We start from the raw sequence: 27,747 nt of genomic DNA on the forward strand, positions 1-27,747 counted from the left end.
CCTCCTCCCTGATCCCCCAGGGCCTGACCCCCAAATATTATTTTTTTATTTTTTTTAACAGGAAGGGGGCCGCATGGCCCCCCTCCTGTGGCTAATTCCAGGCCCCGGGACCCCATTCCCCAGGGAATGGCCACATCTTTTTGATATTTTTAACTTCTGCCCCCAGGGACCCCATCCCCTGGGGCCTGGCCCTCTCTGTTGGGGATCATGGGGGGGTCCCTAAGCCCCCCACGGTCCCTGCCGGCATTGCTTTTCTGCCTGGGGAGCAGCTAACATGCTACTCCCCATGTAGAAAAGCAATCGACTTTGGTTTTTGGAAGAGAGAGCAGGTTTCCTGCTCTCTCTTCCAAAAACCAAAGCAGTTAGCTCCCGCCCTACAATAGCAAACTACAGTATCCCGGGGGTGGGCACCCAGGACACTGCAGGAGCGGGCTCTGGGGAGTGGCGGTCCCCAGGGCCACCACAAGGCTCCAGGAGGGGGCAGCGCGTCCCCCTCCCAACATTTAAAAACCCAGGAGGGGTGGTGGTCCCTGGGGCTGGGGGGGTACATCACGGACCCCCGAATTAAAAAATGTACTGCCCCGGGGAGGTGGCGGTCTCCGCGGCATGTGGGGGGCTTGAGCCCCCCCACAAAGGTATTTTTTATTTTTTTTAAAAAGAAGCCCTGGGGGTGGCCTTGTGGGACCCCCTGAGCAGGCCTAGGGGGTCAGGGTGTTTCTACCCTGCCCCCTTTGAGCCTTTTGAGCACTTGTTTTTCAGTTTTCTTGTGCCTCGTTCTACCAAAACACAACATGGCTGCCAACACTTCCTGGTTTGGAGTGTTGACAGACAGTTGACAGCCAATTATCATGCAGCTCGTGCTCGTAATGGTACGCGTATAGTCCTCGGAAGGTACGCGTACCGTACTTCGTCCATAGATATATCTATGATTTTACTTTTGATTTTTTCAGGAACTACTGCTTGGATTTACACCATTTAACAAAAAGCGTAATCTGCGAACCAAACTCTACCTTTTTGCCAAATTTGGTGTAATTCCGTTCGGAAGTTCGGGCTGCAGCCTCACTTAAAGGTCCCTATGGAAAATTGCATGGGGAAAACACGTTTTGGGACCCCCCTTATTTCTCAGCCCCCGCTTGACGAATCACTTTCAGGATAGGAGCGGAGCGGAGCGCCCCATCTTCTTGGAGAATTTTGCGAAGATTCGTCAACCAGGGCCAAAGTTATTCCTAATAGAATGTTGCGGAAACTAGGTCTCAACTATATCTACCTACTGGCGACCGCCAGTAGGTGATACATAGAGGGAAAAAGATACATATATAGAGATATATCTTTATCTATATAGAGTTATATATATAAATAGCTCTCTATATATATATATCTATATATATATATAAATAATATCATGGTGATAAAAGATGAGACTCATGACAGATTTCTTGGGTAAATGAAACTGATCTGTTTAAAAACCTTCCAAATATTAGCATTCCCTTCCTAATCTTTGGTTTCTAATTAAAAGTTGAGTACTGATTGTGTCTCTAAAATTAACTATGAAACTACTCAACAGGCTAATGGGTGATAGTCTAGTAGGTCAAGTATTAACTCTGCTGTTTGCTTAGCAGCATGCAAATTTAGGGTTCAGTAAGAAACAGGTTAAAGATTAATTAAACACACCAACGTTGATGGGAGGAAGGCTTGCAATTTGTCTAACCACTGGCAATCCCTCGAGTAGCATTCCAACCCATTGTTCTTTTGCTCACCATGTCACCTCAGTTTGAACCCTGCCATATGCAAAGCACTTTGGACACTGCTCCAATAGGAACAGTCCAGCCCAAACTGCCAAGCCAGGTCTTCCCTGAACCGTACCACACCCACCCCAAGACTGCTTTCACCCTTTGGTAAAGGGAAAGCTGACATGATCTTTTCAGTTTAAATTCCAGCAAAGCTCACTCCTCCTTCCAGCTTTCTGTACATTTGGTAATAATAACACTGTGGGCCAGATGCATCAAGCTAAAAACCGGTCGCAAAGGGGCAGATTCTCAGAATCTGCCCCTTTGCGACCAGTATTTTTGCATTTGGGATGCATCATCCCAAATGCAAAAATCGCAAATAGAGAATTCGCTAAATTGCGATTGTTTGCATTTAAGGAATCTCAAATTGAGATTCCTTAAATGCAATGCATGAAAGTTTAAAAAATAGCGAATTCGCTAATAGTGCACGCAAATTACCATGAAGTACAACTTCATGGTAATTTGCAAAAACTTTGAAAAATGCACTTTTGTGCATTTTTCAAAGTTTCATGTTGGCACCCACATGCCCTAAGGGCATGTGTGTGCGCAACATATGTGCACAGATCAAATTTAGGGGTGCAACAGGGTGTCCTTTGGACACCCCTGCACCCTTGAACTCGCAATCTCAATTTGCGAATCGCTAATTGCGATTCGCAAATTAGGATTGCCTTCCCATTCATTCCCATGGGCCTCTAGGCCCATAGGAATGAATGGGGAGGTATTCATTAATTGCGACTCACAATTTGCGAGTCGCAATTAAGAAATTCTAAGGAATCGCTATTTTTGTAGTGATCGCTTGATGCATTCCATTTTGCTATTCCTTATTAGCGATTCCTTATTTTTCGCTAATAAGGAATCACAAAATGGATGCTTGACGCATCTGGCCCTATATATATACAGAACGAGATACCTGCTGTCTAAATCCGATAAAAAAACGAATTATTGTTTTTATTCAAGAAGGCATGCTGGCAATTAAGGAGCGGATGGCCTGTAACTGTTTAAGGCTGAACTCCGAGAAGACTGAGGTGATTATTTTCGGTAAATTGTCACCTATGTGGTCATCAATTTGGTGGCCCCCATTACTCGGAGCTTTACCAACTCCAGTTCAGAGAGTCAGGAATCTTGGAGTCATCTTTGATGAGAAATTGAATTTTGCTAATCATGCCAATCAGGCAGCGTCCTCAGCATTTTATAAGCTTAAACTCCTAAGAAAAATAATTCCATTTCTTTCAGAAAATGCTGGGAAAACTGTGGATTACTGTAACGGTTTATTTGCAAATGTTCAAGCTCGGGTGGTCGCCAAGCTACAACTGGTCCAGAACGCGGCAGCAAGACTGCTATCTGGGACCCCCAAATTCAAACCGATTAAACAAGTAATCAGGAACTATCATTGGCTGACGGTCAAAAACAGGATTACATTCAAAACTCTGTGTCTTACCTTCAAAGCCCTCCATCAGCTAGGGAAGGAGTTTCTTAAACAGAAGCTCACTCTGTATCGCACTACCCGACAATTAAGATCCATAAATTCACACCAACTAGTGGTGCCAAGGACCAAGACTGTCACCTGGGGAGACAGATGCTTCACCAACACCGCAGCCAGACTCTGGAACATGCTTCCATTGGTGATTAGATCTACACCCACACTGTTTCAATTTAGGAAACTGTTGAAAACCTGGCTGTTTGACCAGTAGCTCTTCTCCCCTCCTCATCACCTTTTAAAAATTTCATACTGCTCTCTCTGAGGCACTAGTTGAGTCATAGCGCCAAGACGCCTACGGCATACGCTGCGCTCTACAAATCTCAAAAATAAATAAATAAATATTATTATTATTATTATTATTGTTGTTGTCGGTATTATTATTTTGTTATTAAAAACCTGTTGTGCTTACCGTGAATGAAAAGGTATGCCATTTCTCAGAACTATATATTTTTTTTCTAAAGCCACTACAGAGTTCACTACCCATACAGTAAGCACCTGAGGGAATTATACAACTAAATCCAAAGAGGGAAGGAAATACATACACTACCTAGAATACAATGTCGAGCACTGTCTTTAAGGCATATGGCTATCAGCCTCGTAACAGGTATTGAACAGTTACATAAAGATTTCAATTCATGTTATCCCAAGAAGGGGTAAATAGAGGCAAAGCACCCACAACATAGGCCAGCCACAACATTATTAGACGCCCCATCTGCCCAGCTCATGACTCCCCTGGTTCATTTAGAGCTGTGGAAACACTGTGGGGCAGATTTACAATAAGTGGCACATCCCTGCATATCAGCAAGGATGCGCCACTTATTGTGCTCCATGCTTTCGCCACCATGGATGCGCCGCATTTACAATGCGGCGCAACATGGGGCAAAAACAGCACAGATGCGTGACGCATCTGTGCCATAGAAGTTGCGTCGCAAGCGCGACGCAGCTCCAGCAATGCTCTAGGGGGGCCTAATCTTACAATGCTGCGTCAATCCTTACGCCTGCTTCAAGTAGGCGCAGGGTTTTACGCAGCATGGGCCCTAAAGTGACTGAGTGAAATCTTGTAGATTTCACTCATCCACTTTTAGGAAGGGTTTAGGTGACTTTTAGGTGACCAGCGCGACCCTGCTTCAGTCCTTGCGTGTCCCCCCCAAGCTCTCCTGCCGCCCTGACCCCTCCACCTCCATTTTGTTGTTGTTTTTCGTCCTCCTTAGCCCGCCCCGCCTCCCAGCTGAAGCGCCCTCCCACAGACAACAAACAGCGCTCACACACCTCGAAGCGCCGTGACTCGCTCTACGCTTCCGAGCTGAGTGGTCGCTCCCCTGCTGCTAAGGTACCGTCTGTGCAGCGCTTTTGATCTACTCCTGACTGCATATAATCGCGTTTTGCTCCTGCCGCTCTGCCCATTTTGTTCGCAGCTTTGACCATTTAATTTGCTGTAATTGACGATCTGCCCATTCACAGTGTAATTCCACCAGCGTGACTCTGCAGTTTAATTTATCTACTCATCGCCGCTTGTGCTAATTTGCATTCTGGTGACCAGCGCGACCCTGCTTCAGTCCTTGCGTGTCCCCCCCAAGCTCTCCTGCCGCCCTGACCCCTCCACCTCCATTTTGTTGTTGTTTTTCGTCCTCCTTAGCCCGCCCCGCCTCCCAGCTGAAGCGCCCTCGCCCCTCCCCCCCACTATCCATATATGACAGGAGTTCCCGCGCGCAGCGTTCACGCGCAGCGTTCGCGCCCAATCCGCGCCGAAGGTGCGCCAAAGGTAAGCCCGTCTACGCCCGTCCGTGCCTGGACCGCGCCCAGCGCCAGACCCCCTGCCCCTCGCGCTCCCCAGCCCTCCCGCACTACCTACGATGCCGCCACCCTTCTAGCCCTTAACCCCGGTCGCGCCCCCAACTGCGTCCAAGCCGCTCCTGGACGCACCCATGGACCGTTCTCCTGCTTCTCCTGCAATTTTCGCGGCACCGACAACATCTCCGCTACGACCACACCACAGATTCCCGACACCACCCACCTACAATGCATCCTTCTCAACACCCGCTCGGTCCACAGGCACGCCATTGACCTTTGGAACCTACTTGACACCATCTCTCCTGACGTCGCCTTCCTAACGGAAACATGGATGAGCGCTTCCTCCGCCCCTGACATCGCCATCGCTATCCCTGATGGCTATAAGATCACACGCAAGGACCGCTCCGACCATACAGGAGGAGGAATCGCTATCGTCCATAAGAAATCCATCCGCATCTCTACCAGCTCCGACGCCAACCTCGCTAACTCCGAACACCTTCACTTCCAGATCCACATCGACCCAAAGACAACTCTCAGAGGCACCCTCATCTACAGACCACCAGGACCCCGCGCAAAATTCAGTGAAGACATCACGGACTTCATCACCCCACACGCGCTCCCCTCCAAAGACTACATCCTTCTGGGAGACCTCAACTTCCACCTTGAAAAGATCAACGACCACAACACCGCCACCCTCTTAGACAACCTCGCCAACCTCGGACTTACACAACTGGTCACTTCCCCCACCCACATCGCAGGTCACACACTCGACCCCATCTTCACCTCCAGCAACCATGTCTCCTTCAGCCACACTACGGATCTCCTCTGGACTGACCACAGCTGTGTTCACTTCACCTACAACAAGCCGAAACCCATCATCCACCTCCAACCAACTTTACAAAGAAACTGGAACAAAATCACCACGGATCAGATCTCCACATCGCTCCTTCGAACCTCCCCAGCCCTCTCCTCTAACGCCAACGAAGCCGCCTCCAACCTCACCCTTTGGTTATCCAACACCGCCGACACCTTAGCACCACTGAAAAAACGTCAACACAAACTTGGCAACAAGAAGGCCTCATGGTTCAACGATGATCTCAAGAAGTCCAAGAAACTGTGCCGCACCCTTGAAAAGGCCTGGAAAAAAGACCCATCCACCAGCAACAAGAACGCCTTCAAAAGTGCCACCCGTACTCACCACCAACTGATCCGAAATGCCAAGAAAACAGCATTCAAGGATCGACTTGACAACAACGCCCACAACAGCAAGGAACTTTTCAACATCGTCAAGGAATTTTCCAACCCCTCGGCCAACTCCAACGACATCACCCCCTCTCAAACCCTCTGCGACTCCCTAGCCTCTTTTTTCCACAACAAGATTGCTGACATCCACAACAGCTTTGACAACCAACCCGGAAGCCAACCCACCCCACCATCTGCTGACCATCTTCCTCCAGTAAACACCCTTAACGCCTGGAACCCAATCTCCACTGAGGACACCATCCGCCTGATGAATTCCATCCACTCTGGATCCCCCACAGACCCATGCCCTCACCACATCTTCAACAAAGCAGACTCCGTCATAGCTCCGCACCTCCGAGACGTCATCAACTGCTCCTTCAAATCCGCTACCTTCCCAGAAGACTGGAAACACGCTGAACTCACCGCCCTTCTGAAAAAACCAACAGCAGACCCCACCGAACTGAAAAACTACCGTTCCATCTCGCTTCTTCCATTTCCGGCCAAAGTCATCGAGAAAGCCGTCAACAACCAGCTCGCCGCCTTCCTCGAAGCCAACAAATCACTCGACCCCTCACAATCTGGCTTCCGAGCCAAACACAGCACTGAGACCGCCCTCATCGCAGCAACAGACGACATTCGAACTCTACTGGACAATGGAGACACAGTCGCCCTCATCCTCCTCGACCTCTCTGCAGCCTTCGACACAGTCTGCCACAGCACCCTTTTACAACGCCTCAGAAACATCGGAATCCAAGGAAAAGCACTGGAATGGATCACCTCGTTCCTCACCGGAAGAACACAGAGAGTCCGCCTCCCACCATTCAAGTCCGAGGCCTCTGAAATCATCTGCGGCGTACCTCAAGGATCCTCACTCAGTCCCACCCTCTTCAACGTATACATGAGCCCCCTCGCGGCCATCGCCCGCCAACACAACCTCAACATCATCTCTTACGCGGACGACACCCAACTGATCCTTTCTCTCACCAAGGACCCCAGCACCGCCAAAACTAACCTACACCAAGGAATGAAAGAAGTCGCCGAATGGATGAAACAAAGCCGTCTGAAACTGAACTCAGACAAAACAGAAGTCCTCATCTTAGGTACATCCCCCTCTGCATGGGACGACTCCTGGTGGCCGGAACCCCTCGGAAAAGCACCCATCCCGACAGACCACGCACGGAACCTTGGCGTCATCCTAGATTCTTCACTCTCAATGAACAGACAAGTCAGCGCCGTATCCTCTTCCTGCTTTAACATCCTTCGCATGCTCAGAAAAACATTTCGCTGGATCCCCTCCGAAACAAGAAAAACAGTCACCCACGCTCTAGTCACGAGCCGACTGGACTACGGAAACACCCTCTACGCAGGTACCACCGCTAAACTCCAGAAGAAACTACAACGAATCCAAAACGCCTCAGCTAGGCTCATATTAGACATCCCACGCAACGAACACATCTCTGGTCACCTTAAAGACCTCCACTGGCTACCCGTCAATAAGAGGATCACTTTCCGACTGCTTACCCACGCACACAAATCACTCTACGACATCGGACCAGATTGCCTCAACTCTCGACTGTCCTTCTACACCCCCTCCCGCCAACTTCGCTCTTCCAGCCAAGCCTTCGCCACTGTACCTCGCATCAACAAGACCACCATGGGAGGCAGATCCTTTTCTTACCTGGCTGCCAAAACATGGAACTCACTCCCCGCTTACCTTCGCCTCACCCAGAATCACCTAGCGTTCAGAAAGCAGCTTAAAATGTGGATATTTGACAAATAATCCTCCTCCCCTTCCTAAGCGCCTTGAAACCCTCTGGGTATGTAGTGCGCTATACAAATTTTATGACTTGACTTGACTTGACTTGTTCCTGCGCCGGAACGCCCCCCCCCTGCACCAGAACGCCTCCTTCTGACACAGGGTTTTACAACGTGACGCATCTCCCAGATGCGTCACGTTGTAAATATCCCGCACCATGGCGCATCTTTTGCGCCGCCGCTGCATCACAAAAGTAACACAACAGCGGCGTAAAAGAGGCGCAAGGGGCTTGTTAATCTGCCCCTACGTTTCTACAGTGCGGACAAAGCTTGCTCTGCCTCAACACCTTCTCAGGACAGGGACACCATATTCAGAGCAGTGTCTCCCATAGATGAAAAAAATGAATAATGCCTCCTAGTTTTCTCTATAGAATCTCCAGCATTGGGAAAATGAAAATATTCTGGCCAGTCCTTTGTGCTACCGTGGAAGACGGGCCACCGGGCATTGTATGTTTTCACCAAAAATGCTCTTGAAGTACGCAGCATGCTGGGCATGAAGTCACCCATCTTGGCCAATATAATCACTGCTCTCATGCTGTTTATCACAGTAAACAGCATAACAGGAGCGTGAATATTGGCGGGGGCAGGTGAGCACGTTGCTCCATCGGAGACTTGTGGAACTGTCATTGCTTCCATGCCCCCCATAGCAATGATTGGGGAAGCCTGATGCATGTCAGGCTGGCCGCAAGCAGCATACCGGCCAGCCTGACATGTGCAGTTTAGATACAAAGCCCCACCTGGTCGTTGCAATAAACTGCACCTAGTAGGAGGGCAGGATGCTTTGCCTGTGAGAGAGCGCAATTTGAATAAAACGTATATCCGAGCCATATTCACAAGCATATCGTATAAACGTGGAATCTATAACGTGAAGTTAACACTTGTAGCAGATGTAACCAATGTAATAGGAAATGTATTCTGTATTTAATCTAAAATGCAATAGATGTAGAAGGCCCGTATACATAGTGGGCTAATATAGAGATGTGTAGAAATGCTTACGAACTGAAGAACGTGTAAAACTAAAATATACGTGTATAACTTTAAATGGAGAAACGGCGAGAAATGTAAAACGAAGAAATGTGCAGAACATGTATAGTGCGATGTAAGCACGAGAATATAAATGTTGCGTTATATGTAGAATGTATTCACTTATAATCGAAGGACTTACTAAATACGATTATATATAAATGTGTGCTAAAGGTTATACCGTGTAGAAAGCTTTTTGTAGGAATGTTAGAGAAGGTTTAGGTCATATGTGATTTTAACCTAACTGACCAAGAGCTCGCAGGAGTGTAGTCCGCTGTATGTAATTTAGTGGGCTCACAGGGGTCGTGAATAGCCTTGATGTGGACGTGCGAGCCAAAGAGTCTAGGTTCTTGCTAGATTTAAGGTGACAATGCCGGACGAAGTTTATTGCCTAAACGTGAGAGGAGACGCTTGGAATTTGAGTGTTGTTTAGAAACGACCGTTCACAGGACCAACTAAGGTTATGAATACAGCCGTAAAGAACTAAAGGTCTGCTGAGGTGATAGACTTTGCTCCGAAAGTGTCAAATGTAATGTCGAATGAAGTCACCAGCAAGAAGACGAAGATAGCGTCTAAGGAGAAAGGTCAACTTAACGGACGGCACGAAGAGATGAAGCCATGGAGAGAGCGAAGAATGACATCATTAAGAAAGTACGTGGTGGGCGTCGAAGGGGCGTTCCATCCATACTGTGATTGTGTATTTTAGGGACAGTACCCCGGGAAGAAGATAGCGCAGATGACTTGAGCAGATGGCCTGAGAAGTCAGACAGAGAGATCAGAGCGCGAGGGAGCAGTAGGCCGAGGACCCTTAGAGAGCGGATGGGTAGGCAGAGAGGGTACTGCTTCTCGATAGAAATTACCATTAGGGGTTAAGAGAGTTTGAACTTCTTTGGAAGTCAAACTGCTGACACCTTTTTAGGTAAGGAACTTGTGAAGTAGGGATTTCACTTAGTACAGAGTAGGGACAGAATTAACTTGTCTATTCTTTTGTAGATGACGCAACAGGACCACATTGTATCTATGCTTTAATCTGGAGATTTGGAATTGATTTTTGATTGTATTCATTTGTATACTCATTGAAACTTATCCTGAGAGGATTGTATATGTACTTAATCTTGATTTTATATAAAACTTTCAAAACTTCATCAGTTGTAAGTGGTTCTTCAGGGTTGCGTCAGTTAATGGGGTTTATCTAACCTATGCGGGGTTTGTCTTTTACTCAATGACAGATAACAACCGATCCAAATTAATGAATGAGATTAGTATCTAAGTGATCAAAAAGGGTATCAAAATCTCATTCCCCGCAGTTGGTAGCAGAGAAAGATGGTTTTCTTCTTGAGGAAGACAACCTAGGTCAGGTCTAGATTACCCCAAGGTCCCTAGTCATCGACGACCAGAAGAAGAATCCCTGCCGAAGACGGTGCTGACGGTGCGTCGAGAGAAAAGCAGCAGAGTCGGTCGAGAGTGAGTATAAGGGTCATGCGTTGTAAGATTGCGGTATTTTATGTTGTACCTGTGTTGTAATGTCAAGCGGAGTTGAATGCCTGTAGTGTGATTGAGGGAAGGTTGTGAGCGCGCGCAACCGGATAAAATCTTAAGTTCAAGGAGAGCTTGAGTGGTTCGGGTGTATCGAACACCCAGAGTAATTTGTTCACCATTGAAAGGGGGTCATGAGGTACCATTGATCGCCCGACAGACCGATGATAGGGGGAGCGTAAGAGTGAGTGTATGAGTAACGGACGCTGGTCGTACGTTTACTGTGTGTAAGTAACCTATCAGTTAAGGCGATCGTCTGACCGTGTGAGGAAAGACGTTTCGTCAGTTGAGGTGACAATTACAGTTAGACTGTGGCCTTACAGTCAGAGAAAAGTGATCGCTTGGACGGAAGTAGTCATTTTTCAGCGTATGAATGAAAACGCATGTAGGATCGTGAGAAGAGTTGAGAAAGAAGGGGAACTGCTGTAGAGGGAACGAGTGACGTCAGCGTAGAGCCGCGCTGAGATTGGTCGGTCAGCGTAGAGTCGCGCTGGGATAGGTCGATTAGCGAGAGCCGCGTAGGGATTGGTTGGTTTGTCATCGGGACATAAAGAGGAAAATAGTAGATTATCGAAAATGAAGTGTTTTAAGAATTTAAGGGCGATCTTTAAGAGGGATAGAAGAAACTTGTATGCCGGAGAAGAAGCTCCACCAGAAGGCACACCAGCTTATCATATGGCAGTGAATGTAGGCTTACACTCGATATTATGGACCGCCGAGTGGAATAAGCTAACGGAAGGGAATAAGGAACTGACGTTTCCGAGATACGGAACGTTTAAGCTAGAAGTATTGAACCAACTGAAAGCGGTAATGCTAGCAACGAGACCTCTACCGAGGCCAACACAGTTTGAAGCACTTAGTGCATGGTTTAGAGCAGCACACGAAAAGAGCTTAAAAAGACGCCAGGAAAGAGTAAGGCGATCGGTAAAAGCAGTGCAGGATGCTAAATGGGACGATGAAGCTAAAAAGTGGAGAGTGCAAAAGATAGAAGCAGACAAACTGTTCACAATGATAGAAGCGACGGGAGAAAAGAAACCTCTAGAAGAAGATGAGGATAGCGAGCCAGAGGAGGAACTGATAGAGAGGCTATTAACAGATAGACCACCTCCGTACAACAGCGAAGTCACAAGTCCCGTACTACAGCAAGGGGACGGAGCTAGATGGGGGGAATATAAATCACTCCCAGTAACAGAGTGGGATGTCAAGAAAGGTGAGGAAGTACCTCAATCTAGTTCCGAACAGGGAGTAGTGGGAAGATTCGTGGTCCAGAAGGTACCAGAAACACAGCATGCAAGGTCGTATCAAATGCCTGATGCTCTACAAGTACCTGTTACCATAGGCCCTATAGTGTCAATCTACAACCCAGAGGGGGTCCAGCAGGAGGAACAGGCACAATGGGACAGGGAAAGGGCAGAGATGGAGAATAGGAATAGGACGATCAATTCCCAAAGGCAGTTGCTAGGACCAAGGAGTCGGAGTACCCCATTAGATTCCGCAACGGGTCCCTGGATAGAACAAGGGGGTCAAAGAGGACAGATGGATTTGAGGGGACCAAAACCGAAATCCTATAAGGAATTAAGGGAGTATTTGAGAGAATGGGATGCTGCCGAAGAGACTCAGAATAAAAGATTAGAAACAGGAGCTGAATGGAGTGATCAGGATAACAGGATCCTCTCTCACTGCGGAGCTGGCGAAAGCAGCCCTGAGTGGGAGGGAGGGAGTCAAGGAAGCAGAGGAGATACTTGCCATACTGCTAGTGGCAATAGGCAAATGTGCGACGACAGGAGTGCAGGGTGTGGGGAAGTGCCTCGCGTCACCTTTAGTGAGGGAGAACGAAAGACGCAGGAGTACCGAAATAGTTTCAAGTGCACTCACCATGCCCCGGACAATAATGTGCGACATTGGAATCACGGGAATATGGAGAGTCGCGAAGCGTCTCGCCATGCATCCGGTGATCATGGACGAAGTCAGGGGAATATGGAGAGTCGCGAAACGTCTCGCCATGCATCCGGTGATCACGAACGAGATCGCGGGAACATGGAGGACCGTAGAGGACCCTTCATATTATTGAGCGACACCAGACAGCAAGCGAGTTACAATGGTTTAGAACAGCACGGAGGATCCTATATCGTACCGGAAGAAACCGAGCCGAAGAGACGGAATGTAGTGATGGGGAATGGAGCAATGTTCCACCACACCCCAAGGGAAGATGGAAAGGCTTGGGATCTAGAGAGGTGGGAACAAAGAGAAACAAGAAGAACTCCTCATAACTCACCTGTGCTTAGACGTAGGGCGCATAGTGGAGGTGAGAGGGGTGTAAGTGAACAACCAAGGACTGACGTACTGAGAGCTGAAATAAAAGCAAGACGGCTTGATGTAATGAGTTTAAAATCAGACTTGGATGAGATAATTGACGGCACAGTGGCAATAGAAAGGTTAGAACTGTACGAACCAGATGAAATACTGTTTTTATCTAAGGATGTTACTCGGAAAGCAAGGGCAAATTATCTGAATTGGCAGACAGGTATATGATAGACATGTCACGGACTAAAGCTTTACAGGCCAACCATAGGCTAAATTGCACGGATCAGGATCTAGACGAGCGTAGGACGATTGGGCTAAGAGTACACATAAGGGAACTAATTATGTGAATCAGAATATGGAGAGATCTGGATAGATGGGAGGAAAGATGGTCCAAAAAGGGGTCCGTCAGGAGGAGTACACTTGCGAAATCTCAAGATGGAGAGCTAATGCGAATGGAAGCTTTCCCTTTGCGAGAAATCGCGAACGGAAACTACGTCCATGTGCCCTGGAGTAGGGGGGATTTAGCGGCATTTACTAATTCTTTCCCCAAGTTAAGAGAAAACCCCGTGGAGTGGTACAAGCAGGTAGAGAGGTTCGTGAAGATCTCTAAGGTGCTGTGGATCGATTTGAACACTTTGTTCGATATCGTAGTACCCGGAGATTTGTGGACGGCATGCAAACTTAGTATTGAATGGCCCGCTTGTGAGCCTCCGAGAGATGCCCAGACAAATGGTCCATCGGAGAGGGTCATGGAAAAGTACGAAAGGGTCATTGCATGGTTAAAAGAGAAAGTGCCAGTGCAAGACATAGACTGGGTTAAGATAGATCGAACAACTCAGGAACCTAAAGAGACAGTTCACGAGTTCTACGAGAGATTGCTGAAAGCATTCAAACAGTATAGCGGGTTGGATGTCATGGATCCTAAAGACATAGGACAGTTCGTGTCGAAGTTTGTTCTGGGATTGAGACCAGACATAAGCCTAATGATTCAACAGCATTTGATTTGTTGGCAGAACAAACCTTTAGATGAGATTCTGAGGTATGCAAGGTACTGTAGCGACGAAATAGACTCAAAAGCAAAGAAACTTAAGGAAAAGCTGATGTTGGTGCAGATGCAATCAGCTGGAAAGGGTGGACAGCGGCAACAGGGAACAGGAGCACCAGCAAAGAAACAGAATAATCAAAGCAGAGATGAGGAAGAAAGACCGAGACCGAGAATAGATATTGCGACACTGAAAAAGACAACGAGATGCCATCAGTGTAACGAGGTGGGACATTGGAGACGCGAGTGTCCCTATAATGTCGAGACGGGGGAATTAGAACAGGAGGAGGATGAGGTTCAACCCAGCACGGTAAAGGGAACAGCAGTCCCGAAGGGAAAGTTTATCAAAGGGGGGAATCAGACTCCTCGAGCCCCGTTCCCTCAACCGCCTCGCATTACAAATGGAGGAAAAACCTATAGACAAATGCCATTGTTCGTAGGAGGAGAAGAATGCTACTACGTTGATCCTCTTACAGGGCAACGGGTGAATAGAGAAGAAGACTGTACTCTAGGTGCAGCCCTGGAAGTAGATCAGAGAGGACCCTACGTAGAGGCTGAAGTAGCTGGATGTCCTACGACCTTTTTGGTGGACACGGGGGCCACTCGATCCACGTTGAGATCAGCGGTAGTCCCAGGTTTACCAATGTCGGGAGAGACGATTCAGGTGGTAGGAGTCGCAAACAGGAGAATGACGAATCCTCTAACAGAACCAGTGTCAGTGAAGATAGGGAATTACAGTGACGAACATCAGTTTGTAATCTGTGATTCTAGCCCTGTGTGTTTGTTAGGAAGAGATCTGTTGTGTAAACTGAATTGCACAATACATTGCACACCTGAAGGAGTAGAAGTACAGACGAACGATGAGGATGCTGATTTTAAAGTTGTAAACTCACAGGAATGCGTGGAACTATATCCTACCTTGACAGTGGAGGAGCTTCCACGGGATTTGAGGGAGAAAGTGTCAGCTGAGGTGTGGGATTTTACTGGAGAAGAAATAGGATTGATTAAAGGGGTAGAACCAGTAAAGATCATGGTAAGACCCAACGCCGAGTATCCAAGAACACCACAATATAAGTTGACACCGGAGACGATTGCAGGAATAAAGCCTGTGATCGAATCCATGATTAAACAGGGAATACTGAAGGAGATCGTGGGAAGTCCATGTAACTCCCCGATTATGGGTTTGCAGAAGCCTAGTGGGAAATACAGAATAGTGCAGGATCTTCGAAAGATTAATAATATTGTTGTTTCATGTTGTCCAGTGGTACCGAATCCATCAGTGATATTGTTTCAGATACCGTTCCAAGCTGAATGGTTCACCGTGATAGACTTATGCCAGGCTTTCTTTTCGATTCCTTTAGATGAAGAGAGCCAGTATCTTTTCGCTTTTAAGCTGGAAGATCGCGTTTTAACATGGTGTCGTATCCCTCAGGGGTATACAGAAAGCCCATCGATTTTTAACCAGCTGCTGAAGAAAAATCTTGAAAGTCTAGTACTGCCCAAGAACTCGGTTCTAGTCCAGTACACAGACGACCTCCTAGTTGCGTCAGAAACTGAGGAAGCTTGCAAAATAGACACCATCACCTTGTTAAATCATTTGGCCGAGAACGGACACAAGGTGTCTCCAAGTAAATTGCAATATTGTCTGACCGAAGTGCAATACTTGGGCCACAGGATTGAAAAGGGAAAACGGAAGGTGTCTCCAGACAGGATAGAGGCAATCATGAAGATGAATGCGCCTAAAACACAGAGAGAAGTCAGGATGTTTCTAGGCATGGTCGGTTATTGTCGGCAGTGGATAGCCAACTTTTCACTGAAGGCGAAACCTTTATTACAACTGACGCACAAAGGAGTAAGTGATCCGGTACCATGGGACAAAGATTGTTTGATGGCGTTTTTACAGCTGAGGGAGGACTTATGTCGTGCCCCGGCTTTAGGAATGCCTGATTACACAAAACCATTTTTGCTTTACTGCTGCGAAAGAGAGGGATGCGCTTTAGCAGTTTTGGCCCATATACACGGAGATGCGCGTAGGCCAGTTGCTTATTTTTCGGCTACATTAGATCCAGTAGCCGCAGCGTTGCCCGGATGTCTCAAATCCGTAGCTGCAACGGGTGTCAGCATTGAACGATGTGAAAGTGTGGTAATGGGACATCAGTTAGTGGTGTACGTACCGCATTCTGTGTAATTGTTAACGACCAGGACTAAGACTCAGCATCTGACGAATAGCAGGCTCACACGATACGAGCAAGTCATATTGGCTGCCGAGAATGTGACCCTAAAAAGATGCTCCGTCTTGAATCCTGCAACTTTGATGCCACTTCCAAATGAGATTGATGATGAAATTTGAACAGATCATGACTGCCTAGATGTGACTGAACTATGCACCAAACCGAGACCAGATATCGTAGATGAGCCATTGACTGACCCCAATGAGATATTCTTTGTTGATGGTTCATGCGTAAGAGACGATATTGGTCAGCTGAGAGCAGCATATGCAGTTTATACTATTACCAGGGTTGTGGAAGCCGCTTGCCTGGAAGGAGTACATTCCGCTCAGGTAGCTGAAATTATTGCTTTGACGCGTGCCTGTTTAGCAGGTAACAAAATTTGAGTCACCATGTACACCGATAGCCAGTATGGTTTCGGGGTAGTTCACGACTATGGGCAGTTATGGTCTCAAAGAGGTTACATGACCTCCTCGGGTTCTCCAATTAGAAATGGAGAATTCGTGAGATTGTTGTTAGAGGCATTGCAAGGTCCGTCCGCCATAGCAGTTGTCAAGTGTGCCGCGCACACGAAGAATGTAGACTTTGTGTCGCAAGGCAACCGCTATGCTGATGAGGTAGCACGATACTGCGCAGAACAAGGTTATTCTCACACCAATGTAGAAGTGGGGGGAATACAGGAAAGAACTGAATTGACAATGTTGTTAGATACTGTAGATACATGGGATGAGTTAAAGAGCGTTCAGGAAAATGCACCAGATGATGAGAAAAAGGGCTGGGAGACAGCTGGATGTACAAAAAGTGAAATGAATTTCTGGATATCTGCAGATGGGAGAGCAGTTTTACCAAACGAACTTGTTAGTCCAATGGCAAGGAAATTGCATGGATCAGCACACATAGGTAGAGATGCTATGGTGAGAGTATTCAGACAAACGTGGTTTAACCCGAAATTTAGAGTAGCGGCAGAAGCAGTGTGTCAGCGATGTGCAATCTGTCAGCAACTAAACGTGGGAAAGAGAACACCAGTCACACTGAGTCACATAGGAAGGTCTGGGGGGCCTTTCAATAGAATGCAGTTGGATTTTATCGAAATGCCTCAATGCAATAGACTCAGATACGTGTTAGTGATTGTCTGTATATTTTCTAGATGGGTTGAAGCTTACCCTACACGTAGGTGCGATACACTCACAGTAGCAAAATTGTTACTTGGAGAGTTGATACCGAGGTTCGGGGTGCCATCCTCTTTGGAATCGGACAGAGGAACTCACTTCAATAGCGAAATAGTGAAAATGCTATGTTCAGCTTTGAGTATCGATCAGAAGTTACACTGCAGCTATCGACCAGAAGCTTCAGGGATCGTAGAGCAAATCAACAGTACGATAAAGTCTAGACTCGCCAAAGTTTGCTCATCGACATCTCTGAATTGGCCTGATGCACGTCCATTGGTTCTTATGAGCATACGTAGCACACCAGATAGGAAAACAGGTCTGTCTCCACATGAGGTGCTAATGGGAAGAGCTATGAGATTGCCATCGGTTCCGACTGCAGCGCTATTGAACATCACAGACGATTTGATCTTGGACTACTGCAAGGGACTATCTGATGCCATTAATTCTGTGTCCCTCCAGGTCCAGGCTGCAGAGGTTCCATCAGCACAAGACTTGTGCCATGACCTGTGTCCGGGGGACTGGGTCCTGGTAAAGAAACACGTTAGGAAGAACTGTCTAGACGTGCGCTGGAGAGGACCGTTTCAAGTCATACTAGTTACGAACACTGCAGTAAAGTGTGGAGGTTTGCCCAACTGGATACACGCCACACACACCCGAAGAGTGCCAACACCTCTGGAAGAAACAGCTCCTCTCTCGGATGAGAATCCAGCGGAAAGCGGAGAAGCCACAGAGGGGGAAAGCCAAGCTGTAGAGGTGACCGAAGAGGCTGAGACGGTGTCGGAGCAGGCCGACGATGGTCAGGACACCAGTGGGACCGAAGTCGTCTCGGAAGAAGAGAGTACATGGGAATCCGAATCAGAGAATGAACAAGCTGTGAGCAATCAAGAGACAAGTCCAAGAACAAGGAGTAGGAGGACAAGGAGTGACGAAGCTAGTTGGCCGGAGAGAAGGAGAAGGCCAAGCTTAAAAGCAGATCACGAAAGAACCCTTGTCCCGCTATCCGAAGAGTCGGATCAGGAAGAAGAAACTACAGATTCAGGTTCTGAGAGTCCGAGAAGATCAAGAAAGGTATGTGTGCCCTGCAGAAGGTACGCCACCCCAGAGTGGACTTATCTAGCAGATGTCTTGGGGACAGAAATCTGGGAGAGTGAAAGAAGTGAAGGTAATCGATCTCGATCCATTTGTGGCAGTGGAGATATGGATGTTGACGCCTGGACTCGAGACTGAGGGGTTACTGACTTTCACACTTCCCATACCCCCATACCTAAGTCGGATCAAAGATCTAGTGCTAAATCGATTACAGTTTCCGACTTTTGGTCATCAAATTCCAGAAGAAGAAGAAAAAGTTATTCGTTTTGAATTATTGGAACTTGTTGCTAAAGCTGCAGGTACGAGAATAATTATAGATACATAAAGACTTTTTGTTTAAGCTATAAAGAAGAAGATAACCTAGCGCCGAGTGGAAAGAAGAATAAAAATTAGGGATTACATTTAGAGGACGGAGAAGGGTTAGGGTTGTCTGTTGCAAAGAGAGAAAAAAGACATTGTTGTGAAAAGAGACTTTGTTGATAAAGAGCATTTTACAGCCTGAGAAAGCAAATAAAGCAAACTAAAGACTTGAAAAGAAAACTTCTCCTTGCTAAGGAAGGAGTGACGCTGTTTGACAACATGGAGAACGGCAACCCAAACCGAAAAACTAGATGCATAATAGGTACACTAATAGCATTAGTAATTTTTCTCATAATTACAGTAGTTACCACATCATACATGGTAGGACATGAAACTGATTAAGAAATAGAAGATGTAAAGCCTGTAACGACTTTGAAACCTGCTCTTGTTGGGAAGAAGGAGGAGAGCAATGTCATCCGTGAAAAAACGTTACTGGCAAATGAAGCTCGTAGGTTACACGTAGACGAGTCACAGGGAAATTTTAGGTCAAATGCATATGCCAAGCTATTATACGAATATACCGATGCCATGGAGGCCAAGGAATGCTATGTATGTATGCAATTGCCGGCTTCCGTAGACGAAGGCATCAGATATCATCATCTCCCATTGACTTATGGGATAACATGTAGTTTACTGCTCAGTATATTTTATGGTAGAGAAGGATTTGAGTACTACTTTTCAAATTATGATTCGGTACTGCCAGAAGTCCCGAATTATAAGGAAATGAATAAGTGGGACTATTACAAAAAGGAAGATCGATTAGCCAAGTTCTTTCTTCCTTGGGATACGTTAGATACATCATATGCACGCATAAATAATCTAACTTGCAAAGTGTCAGAGGTTGAGAAAAAGTTCATAGGACAAGTAGATGACCGATACAGAAGACAGAAGATTCTAAAAATGTCAGGACAGTGGAAAACAGATTGGACCGAAGAAGAGAAAGCACACAAGAAGAAAGGTAGCAATGGTCCAATAGCTTTGGATAGAACGCAGAAAGGAAAGTTATGTTTAACTCGAAGCAAGACGTATTATGAGAGTGTATTTGTAGGTGAAGTGAATTGCGAACATGCTTTTAGATTAGAGTACTATACGAAAGATTTTATGAAGGGGATGCAAGCGATTCCTAATGTATATTTTGTATGTGGAAGAAATGCCTATGTAAAACTGCCTGACAATTGGTATGGTTCGTGTTACTTGGCAATTGTCTTCCCCAAAATATATCATGCAAAGGATTTAGCGATCATAGAAGGAAAAGCTTCGACAAGAGCGAAAAGGGAAGTAGGTGATGCAGAAGTAGTTGGAGACATATTTGGAGCAATGTTTCCTATGTTAGGTTTAATACTTAACGATGTTAAGATCAGGAGACTAGCTACAGTTGTAGATAGATTATCTGCAAGTACTGCAAGGTCATTAATGTTAGTAGAAGGAGAGATGCAGTCGATTAGAGCAATGGTTCTTCAGAACCGACTTGCTTTAGATGTACTGCTAGCAAAAGAGGGCGGAGTCTGCAAGGCTTTGAAGGTCCAGGAATGTTGTACTTATATTCCTGATAATTCAAAACCACTTGAGAAGGTCATAAGAAACATTACACAGATACACCAAGAAATAGAAGATTTATCAAAAACAAATGTTTGGGAAAAAGTAGGTCATGGAGTAGGAAAGGTTGGAAGTTGGTTTGCCAACCTTGGTAAAAGCATTGTGTGGTATATATTAAAACCTGTATTGATAGTATTGATTTGCATAATCACATTATTAGGGTTAGTTAAATTGTATAAATGGTATAGGTCGAACCGGTTACAAAGATCCATGAGAGAGCAAGAAAGGAGATTAGCTGCTTTACAAGATCAACAGTACAAAAGCTTAAGAGCTCTCGAAACGATAAAAAGAGGGAATGTTGTAACTAGTTCTGTGTAAAAGTGTTATTCAAATTGTATTTAGTGATGACTCCTAGAAGTCATCAAAGGGGGGAACTGAGAGAGCGCAATTTGAATAAAACGTATATCCGAGCCATATTCACAAGCATATCGTATAAACGTGGAATCTATAACGTGAAGTTAACACTTGTAGCAGATGTAACCAATGTAATAGGAAATGTATTCTGTATTTAATCTAAAATGCAATAGATGTAGAAGGCCCGTATACATAGTGGGCTAATATAGAGATGTGTAGAAATGCTTACGAACTGAAGAACGTGTAAAACTAAAATATACGTGTATAACTTTAAATGGAGAAACGGCGAGAAATGTAAAACGAAGAAATGTGCAGAACATGTATAGTGCGATGTAAGCACGAGAATATAAATGTTGCGTTATATGTAGAATGTATTCACTTATAATCGAAGGACTTACTAAATACGATTATATATAAATGTGTGCTAAAGGTTATACCGTGTAGAAAGCTTTTTGTAGGAATGTTAGAGAAGGTTTAGGTCATATGTGATTTTAACCTAACTGACCAAGAGCTCGCAGGAGTGTAGTCCGCTGTATGTAATTTAGTGGGCTCACAGGGGTCGTGAATAGCCTTGATGTGGACGTGCGAGCCAAAGAGTCTAGGTTCTTGCTAGATTTAAGGTGACAATGCCGGACGAAGTTTATTGCCTAAACGTGAGAGGAGACGCTTGGAATTTGAGTGTTGTTTAGAAACGACCGTTCACAGGACCAACTAAGGTTATGAATACAGCCGTAAAGAACTAAAGGTCTGCTGAGGTGATAGACTTTGCTCCGAAAGTGTCAAATGTAATGTCGAATGAAGTCACCAGCAAGAAGACGAAGATGGCGTCTAAGGAGAAAGGTCAACTTAACGGACGGCACGAAGAGATGAAGCCATGGAGAGAGCGAAGAATGACATCATTAAGAAAGTACGTGGTGGGCGTCGAAGGGGCGTTCCATCCATACTGTGATTGTGTATTTTAGGGACAGTACCCCGGGAAGAAGATAGCGCAGATGACTTGAGCAGATGGCCTGAGAAGTCAGACAGAGAGATCAGAGCGCGAGGGAGCAGTAGGCCGAGGACCCTTAGAGAGCGGATGGGTAGGCAGAGAGGGTACTGCTTCTCGATAGAAATTACCATTAGGGGTTAAGAGAGTTTGAACTTCTTTGGAAGTCAAACTGCTGACACCTTTTTAGGTAAGGAACTTGTGAAGTAGGGATTTCACTTAGTACAGAGTAGGGACAGAATTAAATTGTCTATTCTTTTGTAGATGACGCAACAGGACCACATTGTATCTATGCTTTAATCTGGAGATTTGGAATTGATTTTTGATTGTATTCATTTGTATACTCATTGAAACTTATCCTGAGAGGATTGTATATGTACTTAATCTTGATTTTATATAAAACTTTCAAAACTTCATCAGTTGTAAGTGGTTCTTCAGGGTTGCGTCAGTTAATGGGGTTTATCTAACCTATGCGGGGTTTGTCTTTTACTCAATGACAGATAACAACCGATCCAAATTAATGAATGAGATTAGTATCTAAGTGATCAAAAAGGGTATCAAAATCTCATTCCCCGCACCTGGAAAGACAGGTATGTATTTGAGGGATGTAATGGCTCGCAGGTAGCAGGTCAATGCCCCTGCGCCCCTATAGATAAACCACAGCTGCAGGAAGCAACAGCAAACCTGCATTCAGTGCTTAGTTCAGAGCTTGGGGCATTTCAAGCCATAGTGCATATTACATTCGGAAAATGCAAATAACTCTCTATGAGCCAATCTTATACACTCTGTTTATACTTTATTTATTTGTTTATATTATAACACACACGCTTGTTGCTAACTGAACCATAATTAAACCTAAACTGATTGCACCCAGTGGGGAAAAATGTTATGAGATGGAGTAGCCGTAGGCTAAGTCATTGCTTCGACTGATAGCACAAGACAACAGGATTTTTCTGGCTGAAGATCTGGAGAAGCCATTGCTTCGACTGATAGCAAAAGACCACAGGATTAGTTTGTTTCTGGCTAAAGATCTGGAAGGAGATGCGTAGGGTCTTGCAGCTTTAGGCACAAAAGCCTGACCCCAAATGCAAATTTTATGAAATGTAAGAAGCAGCGTTGGAGTTCTGTTAAGAATTGCAGGTTCAGCTCCTATGCAGCGCTTGTTGACCTGAAGGGGTTTCTTAGTGCTAGGTAGGCTAAATCATAACTCGCACAACAGCTATGCAGAACACAACTTGCACACCAAAGGCAACACTCATGATCTCCGCATCAATGTGACAGACGCAATTAAACATGTCCTACATATTACTGATGAGATTATAGCTCATGGTATAATTAATACTAGGAACACTATGAAGGGAATATTATTTAATGGTTTGAGCATGTGTTGTTATATAATAATGTTCTGATTTGAGGTGTTGCTACTTATTGGCACAGATATTGTGAGGTCTCAAGCATTGCATTTGGGAGTCAGAGCTACAACTGGATCCACCAGTGGAAAGACTTGACCTGACAGCTCATCTGCCGCTTGTTCGCCAGGTCACAGTTACCAGCACCCAGTCCTACCGAGGCAGGCAACTCTCATTCATTTTCCCTGCCGAGGTGGACATGGGACCCAAGGTGGACCCCGGAAGAGACAGCTGTCAATGGCCTCTGACTACTGGGCCACAATTGGGTTTTCTTTTTCTGCTCGACATTAGCAGTGATGAGCGCGTATCCTCCCTACCAGCCGATTCACTTTCATAATGGAGATCTCCACCAGGAACGTGAGAATTGCTCATTAGAGCGGTGGTTCTCAGCAGCGAAGCACAAACCAATGCTTGGCTGATGTAGCAGGCTGGTGGGTCGCCTACCAGTATCTAAATGACCCTCTGCTCCTACTACATTCTCTTGGCCTTCTCGATACTCCTGCGATACACACAGGTACCTCATTTACAAAGAAGAATAATCTTATGTCCCTGTGCTTACGCCCATGATTTTTTTTTTTAAATAATTTTTTTCATTTACATATAAAATCCTTGGTCAACAAATGGCTATCAAGAAAAATGGAAGAGCACATCTACAGGCCAATACCTAAACCAGAAGATTTTTTCTTTCAGCACCTTAAATTCTTTTCTCCCACCACATCCCGAGAAAAAAATTGAAGTTTTTGTGATTTTTCACATCCAGTTTGCTCAGTTCCTCAGTGTTTTTCACATTAAAATTTTGAGCTGAAAGTGGTGTGAAAACCATTGATATATGTATATAACAAATGTAGGAATTTTATAGGTTTTCCCAACGTTTCTTTCCCCTTTCTTGGGAACGTCCATATTTCCAATCCTAAATCCTAAATATTATGAGTTTTTAGTATTCATCTACAAGATCAATATCTTATATATATATGCCTAAAGTGGGTCCTTTTTAGACACCCAACTTGAACTTTGTGGCACAAAAACATTACAAATCAGTCCTGAATTGCTTCGCTGGTTTACCAGCACTTTCCATTGATGGTTCAAAATTGTGGAATTTCTTGCTGTGCTTATTAATCATTATAGAGGCAATGCAAATGAGCATGAGTGTGGGAAGTAGTACTACATGAATACTCTTTTAAGTACTTTTCTATGGGTTTGTGACTGGGCCCCAAACTTCCAACTCCCCATTAGTAAAGGAGGTGCAGTCCTTCCTATTTGTACTAACTATTTATGAATATGACCTGAATATTCCTATTTTATTAACAATTCAGTTATTTTGTTACCAATTCACAAAGGCCAAGAAGGGTACATAAAAGAGTACTACTTTACGTACCCTGACATTCATTGAGACTACACCCCAAAATGTGAACAGCAACACATTTCAAGCAGATGTTTGCCACATCCTAGCTTTGATCACCTTCTGCATGGGTCAATACCCTTGTAGACCCCATACTGAGGATCTACTATCAAAATGCATTTCAAATTTTGAAGTAGCATGAACGACCTTACATATTTTAACACTACGTAAAATGGCAGAGGAGATGCACTAAAACATAGATCTTACCTGATGTAGCTGCGGTTTGAGAGACTCCCGGCTGTGGTGAAGCTGTCCCCTAAAATTAAAGAAAGCAAATGTTTAAAAAAGATCCCAATGCATAAAGCTGAGCTGCTTTAAATGGGTCCATCATTCCTCAAAATTAGGATTATCAGCTTAATATATTCCCTTTTGTTTCCACAACATCTGGCAGCGACAGGTGCCACCACTTAATTAAACAAGAGAACATTCAGACAAAAAGCATTTGCCACCCCCGATAGCTGATAAACAGGTTTTGACTACATGAGCGCCTTCCTATCAACCTCTGTGCCTCTGTCCCATCAACCCTGGATGGCTCAATCCTCACTGATGATCCACCACACTGAAAAACATAGAAACATAGCAAGTTGCACTACCAGCACCCCCCCCCCGTGATGTAGCATCAGATCAAAACTGTGTTATGAATGTCATTCCTTGGTAGAGGTAAGCTGCCACATACAAGCCAACAGAATGCTGCACTACTTATGATTAACAACAATCTGAGGTGAGTTGTGTGGAACAATGGTCATGCACGTTTTGCTGTGGCAGGTGGTTGTGTACACACTTAACCCCTTAAGAGCTGCCGTCGGCTAACGGTCGTCGTGAGCACTACCTTGCCAGTGCTGCGCACGACCGTTGGCCAACGGGCCAGCATTCGTTCTTCGAACGTTCAGCACTGGGCGCTGAACGTTCGACGCTCCTATGACGTTAAATGTTTTGAGGCGAGCCCACAACCACACTGCCCATTGTCCACTCACACAAGTGCTGAGATAGAAGAACACGTAGGTCAGGTACTCAGATACTCTGCATGGTAAAGCTGCCATCGTGAATGTTCAGGTCAAGCTGACGGTGAGCCCAAGTGCACCCAGCCCAATGACCCCCAATGCAAGCATGACATCAGTGTGCACACCCCTCCATGACAGGCCACAATGCTGAGGGTCAGTGGCTATGGGTTTCACTTGCTTCCTGAGGGCTATGAGTTCCAACCACTGGCTATTATGGGTGGTTCCTATTAAAAGAAAAACATAAGTCATGTCCTCATTTGCATTCAACTACTACCACACTGCACAGGGCATCACTTCACTTACTTCTTCTTCTATGCATGTCCTGTACCTCGCCTCCACAGTGGAAACTATGTAAGCATTTACTAATATATATATGACGGCAATATATACTTATCTTAAACAAATACAAGCTGTGCGTGCCTTTTATCACTAGCAGTTCTGTCCTCAGTGGGCATGGGACTCAATTGTAGCTTTCCTCGTTTATAGAGGTAGGTAAAACTGTATCCTTCCATAAATTTGGAGAAGAGTTATACTTGGTAATTTCCACAATGAGGACACAAGGTGCCTTCACTTTGCTAGCTAGTTCTGCTATTATCTGTTTGGAAAAGCCTAAGGGGTGGGACAGCCCTGGCTTTTTATGATGACATCCCATAAAGTGTTCATAGTCACTTCTGTTTACTATACTATGAGTCGAAGAATGCAAAAAAGGGGAATGTCACACCTTGTTATCTGTGTCTTTTGGCGCATCACAGAGCCACTAAGGATTGGGTTGGCTGCTGGCATCCTACACACTTACTACTGATGCGGACACAAAAACTCTTGTGCAATGGAGAGCTATTAGAGTCATGTGACTGCCAGGCGTGGTATAAATTGAAAAGCCTTGGTTTCCCGCCCTAGCCATAGGTGTTGATTGGTCAGTAAGACTAGGGGGGTGGGCTTCAGATTTTACGACAATCAAGCTAGCATAAAATGATTAAATATATTATAGGCGAAGCAGAGTACACGAGAGGGGCCTAAGGGGCAGTGGAAATGGAGATTGTGTGTAGGTAAAAAATTACTGGTGAAATCAGACTGGCATCTCACAATATCCAACTGAAAGCACCAGTACGCAACTATTTATCAGAAAATGCATTTCTTGGGGGGTATAACATCCCAACCCCCCCCCCCCACCCCCCCCCCAAAGCTAAGCCTGTGGCCCCAGAATGCGGGCGCTCTGCCTGTACATATTAACCCCGCCTGCTGACAGTGACTGAGCATGGCTGAATATGTCCTGCTAGCCCCTCTCCTTTCAGATTAAATATAAGACTAGCTGATCCAAGGGGGGAAACAATCTGGACTATCAAATGCCAGTTTTACAATCATTCATCAAGGAAGGCCAAATGTTTTGAGTGCATGCATGTAGCCAACGTCTTCCAGTCCTAAACATGGAGGAAAAGCGTGAATAATGGGTTTGTGCTCCTACCAATATTTGATTTATTTGACAGGGTTTTGTATAGCTACGTATCCAAACAGCAGGTGCTAACTTTCACATAATTCACTGAACTGTTGTAAACCGACCCTCATAATTAATGGCTAACCGCGTATTACGTGTTGGTCTGGCTTTCAACAAAAGTGTGGAATGATTATCAATGTGTTTTACCGTTAGGGAGAGGTTGCAGCCGGGTCCTCGTGTTGGAGGGATATTATAAACACAACATGGTGTTAACATAGAATACATCTTCTCAGTTAAGTGCCAGTTTTCCTGTGCTTTGTTTTGGAATGTGTGTCTAAGACAAAGGCAGGCAACTGAAGCAGAACTGAATTGACTGTATGTTACTCTCTCTTACTTAGAAGCCATAATAGGTCGTTTCAGACCTGAGCAATAATTGGAATATACCTGAAACCCATAACAGTAAAATGTTGTATAATCTTGTAGCATGCTTGCATTCAGCATATAGATTAAATTCATACGGTATCGGTCAGCCTCTTCATTCATTTTTGACTCCCCCCAATATACCTCTTAAGCACCATGTGCTTTTTCAGGTATGTGGTATTGGACCTTTCTGAAAGGTCACTCCAGATTTTTAGAATTCCTCTGCCTTCCTTTGTTGAACCTGTTTTTGTTGGCTTTTGGGACTCTGCCCACTGTTTCCCTGCT

At 45.4% G+C, this 27,747-nt stretch overlaps 1 protein-coding gene across 1 annotated transcript in view; it reads right to left on the reverse strand.

Moving 5' to 3' along the window:
- The window catches only part of DOK7 (docking protein 7), a 549,432-nt gene that overhangs the window by 60,023 nt on the left and 461,662 nt on the right, over positions 1 to 27,747 (reverse strand). The window contains exon 8 of the mRNA XM_086964146.1: positions 24,817 to 24,865. Coding sequence (XP_086820272.1) covers positions 24,817 to 24,865 — 49 coding nt within the window. The remainder of the gene's footprint in view (positions 1 to 24,816; positions 24,866 to 27,747) is intronic.

Source organism: Lissotriton vulgaris, chromosome 3_2 (assembly GCF_964263255.1).
Source record: "Lissotriton vulgaris chromosome 3_2, aLisVul1.2, whole genome shotgun sequence".
Classification (NCBI taxonomy): domain Eukaryota; kingdom Metazoa; phylum Chordata; class Amphibia; order Caudata; family Salamandridae; genus Lissotriton; species Lissotriton vulgaris.